Source organism: Emydura macquarii, unplaced genomic scaffold (genome assembly GCF_026122565.2).
Source record: "Emydura macquarii macquarii isolate MOO-44397 ecotype Brisbane River unplaced genomic scaffold, CSIRO-AGI_Emac_v2 contig_1119, whole genome shotgun sequence".
Taxonomy (NCBI): domain Eukaryota; kingdom Metazoa; phylum Chordata; order Testudines; family Chelidae; genus Emydura; species Emydura macquarii.
Window position 1 is genome coordinate 10,787,179 of NW_027131256.1, and position 12,780 is coordinate 10,799,958.

General features: G+C 42.1%; 1 protein-coding gene across 1 annotated transcript in view; it reads right to left on the reverse strand.

Annotated features, from left to right (window-relative positions):
• ABI3BP (ABI family member 3 binding protein) overlaps positions 1-12,780 on the reverse strand; it is a 252,722-nt gene that overhangs the window by 40,202 nt on the left and 199,740 nt on the right. The window contains exons 43-46 of the mRNA XM_067546154.1: positions 12,457-12,459; positions 10,409-10,516; positions 3,500-3,634; positions 1,159-1,227 (exon numbers count right to left, since the gene is read on the reverse strand). Of these exons, the coding sequence (XP_067402255.1) occupies positions 1,159-1,227; positions 3,500-3,634; positions 10,409-10,516; positions 12,457-12,459 (315 nt within the window). The remainder of the gene's footprint in view (positions 1-1,158; positions 1,228-3,499; positions 3,635-10,408; positions 10,517-12,456; positions 12,460-12,780) is intronic.

The following is a 12,780-nucleotide window of genomic DNA, read 5'->3' on the forward strand; positions in this document are numbered from 1 at the left end:
CTAAAGGGGTTTGTCCTGGGTCCAGTACTATTCAATATTTTCATCAATGACTTGGATAAGAGAGTGCTTATAAAATTTGTGCATGACACCAAGCTGGGAGGGGTTGCAGGAACTTTGGAGAAAAGGATTAGAAGTCAAAATAACCTTGACAAATTGGAGAATTGGCTTGAAATCACCATGATGAAATTCAATAAAGACAAGCGGAAAGTACTACACTAAGGAAAGAAAAATCAAATGCACAAAATGGGGAATAATTAGCTAGGCAGTAGTAGTGCTAAAAAGGATCTATGGGTTTTAGGGGTTCACTAATTGAATATGAATCAACAATGTGATGAAGCTGTGAAAAAGGCTAATATCATTTTGGGGTGTATTAACAGAAGCATTCCTTACATCAACCTAGGCTGTCTACACCAGGGGTTAGGTCAGTATAGCTACATCTCATAGGGGTGTGGATTTTTCATGCTCCTGACAGACATTGCTATACAGACATAAAATCCTATTGTGGATCTGGCCTGGGATCAGAGAGTGGGAAGAGTCTGAGGAAGGCAGAATGGTGTTTAAGTTTCTACTTTTACTTTGGGATTTTGGTTAGGGGAATTCCAGCCCTGAAAGAAGGTTGAGCCAGAGAGTTGCAGGGTTGAAGGCCTGAGAAAGACTGGGTAGGAAGAAATCCAAGGAAACAACAGCAAGGAGTTGGATGGAGCATTCCTTGCTGTTGGTTATAGGTTATATGGTCCCCTGGCTAGAACCTGGTGTAGTGGTAGGGCACAGGTTCTCCTACCAGCCACTGCTAAGCAATCATTAAGCCAGAAAAGGGGATAGGGACGATGGAGAGTCCTGAGAAAAGAGAGTGACAACCGTGGGTTCAAGAGTCGGAGCTGAAGACCTGATAAATTGCTGGACTGTTTTGTTACCCTGGAAGGGGTGGACTTCAATCATCAACAGGCCAAAGGGTGGACTAGATGGACCACCAATGGACCAGAGTGGCTGTTGGCAGGGAATACCAGAGTGGGAGAGAACTGCTACACCATTCTTGGTCATGAGGAGGCACTCTAATGATGAATCCAACCCTTCTACAGATATATAATTTAACACAAAGATGGGGAAATATATGAAAACTGATCTAATAACAAAGGATTGTACCCATTACAGTCATACCTTTGTACCTTATTTTGCCCAGAGAATCAGTCTCTGATGTAGGATTCGAGTTGAAGACAGTTGCATTAACTGAGGAAGACACAATCACAGAAAAGCATCAAGTTGCAATATTAAAATGACAACACCTCATATTTCATCTGCCATTCTAAACGAGCTTCTTAAATCCTCTCCAAGGTGCATGCTTGCTGTCATTTTTGCTTTCTCCTAGTAGTCACCTGAATTTGACTGTGATGGAAAATAAAAGCCTATCTTCTCTGCCAAAGCAAAGACAATCATTACCTAAATGACTGAGCTCATTATTGCTGTTGGATCCAGTCCATGCAAAAAAATCCAGATTTCTCTTTAGAACTCCTATAAAGCATCTTTTTGCATCCCATTGACTCTCCATCCTTTAACTCACGGTCTGGCTCAGTCTCTGACAGCACATTAGACCATTAAATTGGCTCAAAGGAACTTCCACAATCATAATGGCAAATATGGGCCAAATTCTGTCTTCACAGCATGTAATTCCCATGAAAGTCAATGAAAGCTGTGTGCAAGCATGCTGGAAGCCAGTGAAAGCACATGCAAAAGCAGAATTAGGACCCATGGAGTTAACATTTTGGTAATATTAATTATGGTAAATACAATGGGCCGAATTCTGCACTCAGATGCAAAACCTTGCTTTCATCAAAGTCTGTGGCATCATGGCAGTCGCAAGTGGGAAATTATCCAAGCGCATATTTCAGCCTGATAAATTTGAAGAGATTTGAATAATTATATTATATAACATTAAGAAAAGCACTTCTCACTACTTTTTAATCTCAGGTCCCTAAATTACTTCAACCTGCACTAGTGCTTTATGCAACTCTCCAAGTGAAGCAACACTGATTTTAGCTGCATATTTTCATTCATTTTTAAAGGACTCTCCAAGAAAGATGGTTATTCGTTTGTATCTAGTGGCTTGTCATTACTGTAAAAAAGTGCACCAAGTTATGAGCAGAAATTACAACTTTCTAGAAGTTAACTCAACCTGTGATCTTCTAGCCATACCAAGTAACAATCCTGAGAGCTCAGTACCTGCTTTTGGGATGAGCACACAATGAAAATTCACAGTATGCATTCTTATAAATCTAGTATCAAACCCACTTTTGCCAGCAGACTAGGTCATAGACAGTTCACCATCATTGTAAAGAGACAGGAACTTTTGTGTTACTGTGGAGTGAGGGAAATAAGTTAGTTGAACATTCTTTATGACAGGGCAGTCATATCCGCATACACTGGGGCTGAATTTGGCCCAAGGAAGGTTCCAAAGCCAAACCCCAAAACACATCTGAACTTTGGGATCATTCAGAATCTGAATCCAGATCCAAATTTTGCAGCTTGCAACTCTACAATGCGCCCATCACAACTTTCCCAAACTCGGATGAGTTTATAATCTAGATCTCGTGGCTTGGACCCATCTCATGTTACTTTTTATATCCAAGGGGGCTGGGTTACCAGAGTAACTAGGCGGATACTAAATAGTTTCCAACAGCACAAGTTATAGTGCAGTCACACATTTCATTTCTTCCAACTGCTTTCTTTTAGATTTATAATTGGCTGCTGTATTATTTTTTAAAGGGGTAAAGAGTGGCTGAAATGTGTTCAGGCACCACAAGATATAGCCTCCATTCCTGAGAGTTTCACGGTGTGTAGTGCCACACATTCATGTCAAGTTGTTACTGAGCTGTGATCCCACATTGTGGTGGTATTGTTGTATATATCCGACAAGACCCTGGTCTACACTTACCTTCAAATTCGGTGGCAGTCGACGGGAGTTACACAAACTATGCAAAGTAGCTTGTGTATCTCCTGTCGACTTCATAACTCCCCTTCTACGCAGCATCTTCACTGTGCTATGCCACTTGAGGAGGTGGTTTTAACACACTGACTTCCAGATCGATTGAGTGGGTTTTCACTGACTGCTCAATCGATCCGGATAGATCAATCTGATGGTGGTGAATTTGCCGCTGTCAGTGAAGACGTACCCTTGGTGACAAAAGTGTGAGAGGCATGTACAGACTTCCAGGAAGATGATGGGCCTTATTCTGATCTCTCACAGATGCAAATCAGGAATAAGTCAGTTGAATTCAATGGAATTACATCAGTGCAGAAGTGGTGTAAGGAGATCAGAATCAGAACCAAGGTCCCAATCCAGAGGACCTTATATTAAACAGATAAAATAAACAAGTGTTTGGGGAAGGAATGCAACAAAAATCTAAGTGATTGATACAATTAGGTACTGAATTGCAGAGAACTTTAATACATGAGCTCCCTTAACTTTAGATAAAAACAAATAAGGATAAAACAAAACTGCTGCTATCACGCTTACCTGAAGAAGCAAAAGCTGTTGGCATCTTTTTTGGCGTTTCTGTCTTCACAGGTATGGTTGTTCCAGTAGGTTTAGCTACAGTAGTCATGGGAGACGTAGACGATTGTGACATTGAGGCAATTCCTACATGGAAGAAGTGAGTAGCTTGTTTTTGTTTTAGCACAACTCAGATTTTTGATGACTATTTAGTCAGAAAAGTGGGGTCATGTTTTCAGGCACCTATTTCTATTTTTAAGCATAGCTCCCCCTCTGCATGGGTACACAATTTTCCATTTGGATTCAAGAAAGATTGAACCAGCCCAGACTGTGGCTAAAACAATATAAGCTATGCCTCCAATATATAAAGAAAATGCTAAGTCACTCAAACTTTGATTTCTGAAGTTTATAGGCAGATAAAAATTGAATATAATTAGTTGAATACCCTACAGGGAACAATCCTACACTAACTGGTAAAGAAATAAAATTACTGAATAAAACTTTTTTGTTTCTCAGGATGCTTATAGAAATTTCTTACTCCCTTTCTGGAGATTTTGAATGGCTAAGCAATAACCCATCCCATAATACTCACATGTTACAAATAAGAATTTCTAATGGTGGTACAAGAAAGAAATATAGGACAAAACTGTGAAAGGGAAAAATCAATGCTGACTATATCAGGAGATAAAAGTTTCCTGATATGGAGATAAATTAAGGCTGTGGAATAGTCACTCAAAAGAATTGGTGGACACTTCATCATCTGGGATAGTTAAAACTAAACTGGACAAAACATTAGGAAGTGTATGATAGAAGAAAATCCCTGGCCCCGATGATCTAACAGGTTTATTCCATCTTTGACATCCAGGATTCTATAATAGTTACTGGCTAATATGTAAACTGGCCTCTAATTTATGGGAAGAGAGGATGAAAAGATAAATTAGAGATTTAATTAATTAGAAATGTAACCGAGAAAAGTAGCACAAAACATCATTCAAAGCATTAAGAGATATACACTGGGTCAATTTCTGTTACGTTTTATGGCATAAGCATTACTATATCTGGTAAAGCCATTATTAAGAAATGCCACCATCCTACAGCAAGTGTGGACATAAAGGAGTACATTTTTGGCGTGTTCATTTTTGATGAGACATGAAGTGTCTACTGTTTGCACCAGGATTTCTGCTTCTGATCTGCCACACAATGTGCTGAAGTATTTACTCAGTGCATGCCACAGCTAGCATCAATACCCCCAATACAGCTAGCTCTACTGCAAAGACATCTCACCAACAGAACCAGAGGGTGATTGGCCTTTGTGTGGATGTGCAGAGAGGTGGGGTGAAAGTAATTGCACCATTGCTGCACGGGCCAAGAAGAAATGCAGTCCCTTTGTTTGGGGACTGTAGGGACTACTTGCTTCTGTTCCCTGGGAGCACACAAAGCCCAAAGAGGACAAAACAAAAGGGAAGAGGGAGAGAAAGGAGAGCCATAGGCTCTATCTGTTACGCACCAGCCCACAGAGTGGACCAGATACACTAGGTGGAGGCGAGCAGACTTCACAGTCTGCAGGGAGCCAAATACAATCCTCTGCTCAGGGCTCTGACTGCCTGGCCTAATCCAGCCCACAGACTTCAACACACAGACAAAACATACATAAGAAAACTTTAATGTTAAGTATAAGACAAAGTTAAAATGAAATAGACAATGCGACACATTATGTTCTCCATTATGTCAGTGCAAATGTGGAGTAACTCCTGGAGATCAAAGAAGTCACTCCAGGTTTACACCAGTGAGCAGAATCTAGACTCAATTCATCCCTGGTATGAGTCCATTAAATCACTGGAATCACACCAAGGATGAAACTGCCCCAATATGTTCCAATTACAACATAAATTAAAAAAAGATGTTAATCAACCAACAGCATTAACTCAGATTTAGAATTACTGCCATGTCGGGGGGGGGGGGGGGGGGGAAGAGGCAGGGGGAGGCCCACTACATTTCATACGCATTTGTGCTTGTGTGCGGTAAGAGGAGAAATAGGTAATGCAATAGTTTGATGCAACACCAACATTTCAATACTGGAAACTAGCTGGAAACTGGTTAAGATCTCAACAAAGTGAGTTTCATCTGTTGAATATAGTGCTCAATGCATGTCAGCTTACACAGCTGGCAATCTTTACCCCAGAGAACATCAGAGGCTAAAACTGAGGTGAATTAGAAAATCTGACTATGGTAGATTTGCATCGCATTTACCTGCCTCTGGTCAGAAAGAGCAGCCTTTCATATTCATGACTAGTTACATCCACCCAAAAAGTAATATGTATGTGTCAATATATCAGAATCTGGAAATAACAATGAAGGCAATATAGATTGAGCCATTGTTCATTTCTTTGTTTTATTTGCAAACCAATGACCTACTACATTCATACTACATTTCAGTGAACACAATTTTCACTAAGTCCCCAAAACCATAAAACTATATCTAATGTTGTCCATAGTAATGGATTTTATTTAAATAAAAATCACACTTTTAGAAAATGCAAATATTTGTGGTATGTGCTACACAGTTTGACATCAGAAGTAATTTTGCAGTTTGATCTAAAGAGAATTAGTGAATTTGCAATACAGTTACTGGATGCAGGCTCAAGATTGTGTAGTATTCTTTTAGAATAATAAACCATAAAGTACAGTTTGGTTTGGAAGTATTTACATAAAGTTCAGCGACTATTTTCTTATTTTGTCTGCCTTTTATATTTTTGTGGGTATTGGATAATACTATATAAATGTAGGAATACTGGAATCACAAAAGTATTTATCATACTAGAATAGATAATCTGTCCTATATGTCTGATTTCCTGCCTCCAGTAGTGGTAAATAACTGAGTTGCAATTTTCAAAGCAGTGCAGGGGATTTAGCCACACACTTTCCATTAATTTTAAATTGAAGATGTGTGGCTAAACCCACTGAACTACTTTGCAAATCTCCACCTTGATTATTTCAGGGGAATTTGACCCATAACAATTCTGTAATGCTGTATATGTTGGACAACATTTTTTCCTTCCTGATTCTTACAAATAATCAGTTACAGATATATCCTGAAGCAGGAAGTTTGATTACTTCTATCTGTGGAGAAAGGGACTCCTGTGCAGACCGACTGCGGATTGAGCCACCAATGAAGTTGTCTTGAGTCGGATGATACACTGAAGCTAGCCATGCCGGTAGTGGACGGAGACATAGTCTTGCATGCTCTACGACATGCATCCTGCTATGTGACCCAGTAGCTTCAGGCAGTTTCAAGTCATGGTGGTGGGCTAATGTTTTAAGTCCTCTATGATGGAGCATACAGTCCGGAAATGCAACTCTGGAAAGAATGCCTTGGCCTAGTCAGGCCCGAGTCCAGCACTGCCCCTATGAATTCTATACTCTGAGTGGGAGTGAGAATCAGCTTCTGCACGTTGACCAAGAGACCCAACTTGTCAAAGGTTGATCTTATCTGCCTCCACATCTGCCTCCACCTGCACCTTGGTTTGTCCCTTGACCAGCCAGTCGTCGAGTTATGGATAGACTTGCGCCTTTCATTTTCTCAGGAATGTGGAGGTAATTGCCATGCACAAAGGGCTTCAGACAGGCCAAATGGTAGGACCGTGAACTGGTCTGGTTGACTATGAACCGGAGAAACCTTCTGTAACCTGGAATGATAGATACGTGGAAATATGCATCCTTCAAGTCAAGGGCAGCATACTAATCCCCCAGATCCAGGGAGGGGATAATGGAGGCCAAAGAAACCAAGACATGTGGAATCTCAGCTTCTTCATGAATCTGTTGAGGTTTCAAAGATCCAAGATGGGTCTGAGATCGCCTTTGGCTTTCGGGATTAGGAAGTAGCAGGAGTAAATCCCCCTGACCCTTAGTGCCTGAGGAACCTCCTTCACCACTACTAATTTTAGAAGTGTCTGCAGAAGAGGGACGGGGAGAGTGGGAAGGAGGGAGGCAACTGAACTGAAGCAAGTATCTCAGTTCTACTGTGCATGATCTGAAGTGATCTGGGCCCAGGCATGGTAGAAGTGGGACAGCCAGTCTGACAAATATAGGGGTGATGGATCAGAGTTCTGAATTGGTATACCATCCTCAAGCGCATCCTCAAAAGTTCTGTTTGGAACCGGAGGACTTCCTTGCAGGTCTGAGTCCTTGGCTGGAAGAAGGCTGAGGGGGCCTTCTCCTATAATTCCTGCCCCACTTTTGGTTGTAGTCCTGCCTGGGTTGGGACTGATAAAACTGAGATAGGGGTTGTGGTTGAAGTGCCTCCTTTGTGGTGCTAGGGTATGAAACCTCAGGTGACTTGGGAGGTTGTGAAGTTTTGAATCTGTCTGTTCTGAGAACAGTGCTGGACCCTCAAAGGGGAAGTCCTGAATAATTGGTTGGACCTCATGTGTAAGGTCCGGGGCTTGCAGCCAAGAGCTCTGTCTCATGGCTACCGTGGATAACATGGTGCAGGCTGCTACATCTGCCATATCCAGTGCTGCCCGTAGGGAGGCCTTCGCTACTATTTTACCCCCTTCCAAGGGCTGCAAACTCTGCCTTGGAGTCTGATGGAATCAACTCTGAGAATTTGGACATGGACCCTCAAGAGTTAAAATTATACCTACTCAAGATCACTTGTTAGTTTGCAATATGGAGTTGGAGCCCTCTAGTAGAATACACTTTTCTACTGAAAAGATCCCATTTTTTCGCATCTTTAGCTTTTGGCATGGGGCCCTGTTGGCCTTGCCTTTCACAGCCAGTGACCCCAGTGGAGGGTATTATAGGTACTCATGCTCCTTGGAGAGTACAAAATACTTACTCTCCACTCTTTTTGCTGTAGGAGGCAAAGAAGCTGGAGTTTGCTGTGATGTCTTTGCTGTGTCTCGAATAGTCTTTATCAATGGCAATGCGATCCTGTATGATCCTGCAGGGGCTCAGATGTCCACCATGGGACCAGCGCTCTCAGACACCTCCTCTACCTGGAGCCCCAAGTTCTGTGCCAGCCTCCTCAAATGTTCTTGATGAGCCCTACTGTCATCCACAACTGGCACTGCTGAGGAGCCCACCACTGCTTTGTCTGGAGACAAAGAAGATGAAACTCTGGCAGGTGCAAGGAACTACTCTTGACCCTGTCCCCCCAGAGGATCTCATGGTGCTCCTCATTGGTGCCATGTTTGGTGCCGTGCTGCTGCTCATGGACCGACTGAGGTGGGCAAGACTTGCTGTTGGAAGCAAGTGAGAGCGACCGACCAGAGTACAGCCTCTGACCCTGGCAGAACGCCCTGGGGTCCAAAACGGTCATTGAACTGGCATTTGCTTTTGTGCTGGCCAAGGCATGGGTAAGGGCTGTCCCATGTCAACTCTCTGATGCTGCCTCTCCAATCGGTGCCGACTTCTCCTCGAAGAATAAGACTCTGTTTCGGAGTTGGAGGCAGACAATTCGCTCCACGGGGACCAGGATGGTGCGGTGCCGGATAGTGCCAGGGAGAGGGTGACCACAGCATCATGGCTGATTTGCCCCAGATAGCATTGGGTGCTTTTGAGTTACCTGTGGTCTGGGATTTGGAGCTTGGTCACATCTGGGGGATGTGGGCGGTCCCATGAGCTCTATCAACTTCCTAGCCACCTTGAAAGTTTCTGGTGTGGAGGAAAGTTGAAATGTCTCCTTGTGACTTTCCCTGGGTGAGGAGTCCAAAGGCACCAGACTCGACAGAACCCCTCCCTGGGGCCGGAGTCAATGGTACTGTGCCCGAGAGCACGGAACTTGAGTGGTCTCGAGTTCCACACACCACTCAAGCCTTTACACTCAGTTGGTTTCGACGTTGGCAAGTGCCCATCTGCTTTCTTCTGTTCCTTGTGTGGTACCAGGGATTGTGGGCAGTACCTCTCCGCGTGAGGCGTTCCTTGGTGCCGGTGATCTGTGATGGTGCCGAGTGTCTCTGGACATAGAGTCCTTTCTTGGCTCCGTTGTTTCTCTTACTGACGCTGGTGCTCTCTGCACCAAAGCTGATGTGCTGGGTGTCAGCTCAGCTGGGCTCAGCTCTGAGTGCAGTCGGAGAGCTGCCTCCATCAGGAGGTACCTTAGTCTTTGTCTTTCCTTTTTTGTTCTGGGGCGGAATCCCCTGAAAATTTTACAGCGATCCCTCTGATGGGTCTCTCCCAGACACTTCAGACAGGTTGTATGGGGATCGCTCCTGGACATAGGCTTTTTGCAGGCCTCACACAGTTTGAAATCATGGGATTGAGACATGCCTCAGTTCCGGGAAAGTGGGGTTGGGAGTTTGACCCTGATAAGCAGGGTCCTAAGTACTCTACTTATACTGATTTGTTAAAAAACAACACTACTTTTCTAAACTATTTATAGGTAACAGTTTGAAAGTCCACTGGGGAAGGGCTTGCTGAAGCAAGAGAAGACCAATGTTCCAGCGACCATCATGGGCAGTAAAAATGAATGGAAGAGGTCGGCAGGGCCCTATATACAGCACCATGAGGGCTCAACTCCAGGGGGCACTAGAGCCAACTCAACAGATACCTTTAGGGGAATAACCTTCTGGCAACTGTGCAGCTGCACACACCTACTAGGAATCGACATGAGCAAGCACTTGAAGAAGAACTGGACTTATGTGTGAAGGCAAAAGAGCATTAGATATGCTCATCTCAGGAGCGTAACTTAGTTGCAAGTCATATTCAGCCTGTGCTTCATCAGTTGTATCCTTTGTGTGTACAAAATAGACATTCAAGGAAATTCAAGGGGGAAGAACTTGCCTCAGCTAACGAAAAAGGACCTGATCCTGTGAAGTTCTGAGTCTGCTGTAGTCCCATGATTATCAACAGCGGTTAAAGTTATTGAGCACATCACAGGAACCCAAAGCATTAAAACTGAAAATGAAAAGGCTGACATACCTGGATTACCTGGTTTACCAGTCACTGTGTTTAGAGGCAAAGGTTTTCTTCGCACCTGTGTGGGCTTGGCAGGAGCTAAGGGAGGACGCTGGCGGTCAGGTAGTGTAGCTATTGTATAATGTTACAAGACAGTACTGTTAGCTGTTTAACCACAAACCATGTAATAAGAAAGAGAGACAGGACTAGCAGCTACATTTTGACTTCTCAAACAAAATTTTATGGCATGTGTTTCAGCATTCAGAACAGCAAAAGCACAGAAAGGGAGATCCTAAATGAAGTTACATATTGAACCTTAAATTCTGTGCAGGAAAAGTGCATGTCTGCAGGATTAAACCAAGCCTTCACCAGAGCAAGGCAGCCAAGACAGTTCATTTATGCCTCCCTTTTCTTCAACAGGTTACACACGTGCTTCAGAGATTCATTTAGCATACACAGTTACTTTTGTCAAGGAGGACATTCCTGTAGCCACAACTGGATATTTTGTCTTCCAAAGGATAACCACCACATGAAATTAAATCTGTAAATTGAGTGTTTTATTCCCAAATCCTATGAATGTTGCATTTTTTCACTACCCTGCATCTCTGCTAATGACAAAGCTGGCTACAGGGACAATAGAAGTGTCATTCAAAAATACTAAGTGATTATTTTATTTTTAACAAATTTTAAGGGAGATTTAAATAGTTTAGCTCTGGAACAGGTAGAGCACAGCAGTGCAAACTTCCCTAAACTGAATGGTCAATATGTCTCAATTTTGATCTGGAGAGGGATTAGCAATTTGGACCCCATTGTAATAGAGACAATATAAAGAAACATATAGCCCCATGTATACCCTCAAAGAATATAAAATTCTTAGGGGAGGAAATTGCTGTTAGTAAACTGCTGTTTGCAGTGACATATCAATGATTTTTTTAATAATAAAATGATAACGAATGGCTGATTCAGTTTCTTCAATTACAGTTGGTGACTACTTCAGAGAAAATAGCTGGATGGTTTTACTTATCAGAATAGCAAAACTGCTTCCACACAGAGCCTAACCATTTATGCTGATCAACCAGATGTTACCACCTCTGACTTGATAATACTAATAAATATTGTTCAAACAGGAGAAGCTATCTCAATAAAAAGAATGACTTTTTCAGAAGATCACTAAAAGCTTTTCTAATACACTGTATGAGTTTTGAAAAGTTGTCTTAGAAAAAGACCACATTTTCCACCAATATTATGGCAAACGGAAAATCAAGTTTAAATAGAAAGTGAGACTTTTCTTCTAGTATCCTCTTTTAAGCGTGTCTGTTTTTAAAAAAAGAGAGAATCAGTAAGGCAAGAGAAGATATGTATGATTCACATTAAAAAAAAAAAAGACTGCTTGCGTCTAACGAGAAATTGTTCAAGGGTAAAACAACATCTACAATGCTGCCAATGTCGACGACATTGTTGATATAATACTGGCTGCACGCAGTACTTCAGACCCTAAGAAGCATACACAGATTTATAAATGTAGTAAGAGGGGTGAGGGATGTTTGGGGTAACATTTAGAAATGCCTAAGCTAGACCGACTGATTGTCTACTTTTTCTTTATTCTTCTTTCATTTTGGACGTGAGCACCCACTCATAAATCATAATGGAAATGTCCCCCAAATCATGTGAAAAAATGAGACTGGAGACAATCTTGTCCCAATTGATTTAAAATTAGGTTATATTTGGAGGCTTTAGCATTTTCAGAATAGCTATTTGAGTTTTTTATTTTCATTTTTAAACCCCAGATGGGAGGAAATGCATACACCTTTTCAAAAAACAACATGAATTTTGTGTATACAGAGGTCACAATGCTTACAGTGGGGAAAACCTGAGGTAATTGTGTGATGAAAGTTAGCAAATGTTGACTTTTCAGTGGTATCTACTGTACCTTCTAAATACTGTAAAAACCTTTGGTAATGCTATGGATATGTACAGGCACAATGTATTATTACTCGAGGGAATTTGTGCATATACTTGAACCTACTGCAGTGTACTCTGGAAATCCAAACACAAACTACAAAGACGCCCACCCACTGCACAATGTTCTTGCACAGCTCGTGGAATTTCCATAACACTACCAAATCTATATCATATTTTACTTACATAGTACACAGAGATCATATTTGTAATCAATTACAAATAATATCTTTTAAGGGAATATTTCATATTTCTGCCATTTGTAATGGAATCAGTTTCATGCAAACTATTAAAGGCTCATCTCTTCTCAATGACTTGAATTTCCAAGGCATGCTCTCAGAGTAGCTTGCGTAACTCCCGTTGGCTGCTGTGCTTCCGTTCTGCACAGCGTCTTCACTGCACTGCGCCGACAGGAACCACGTTCCCGTTGACACAGT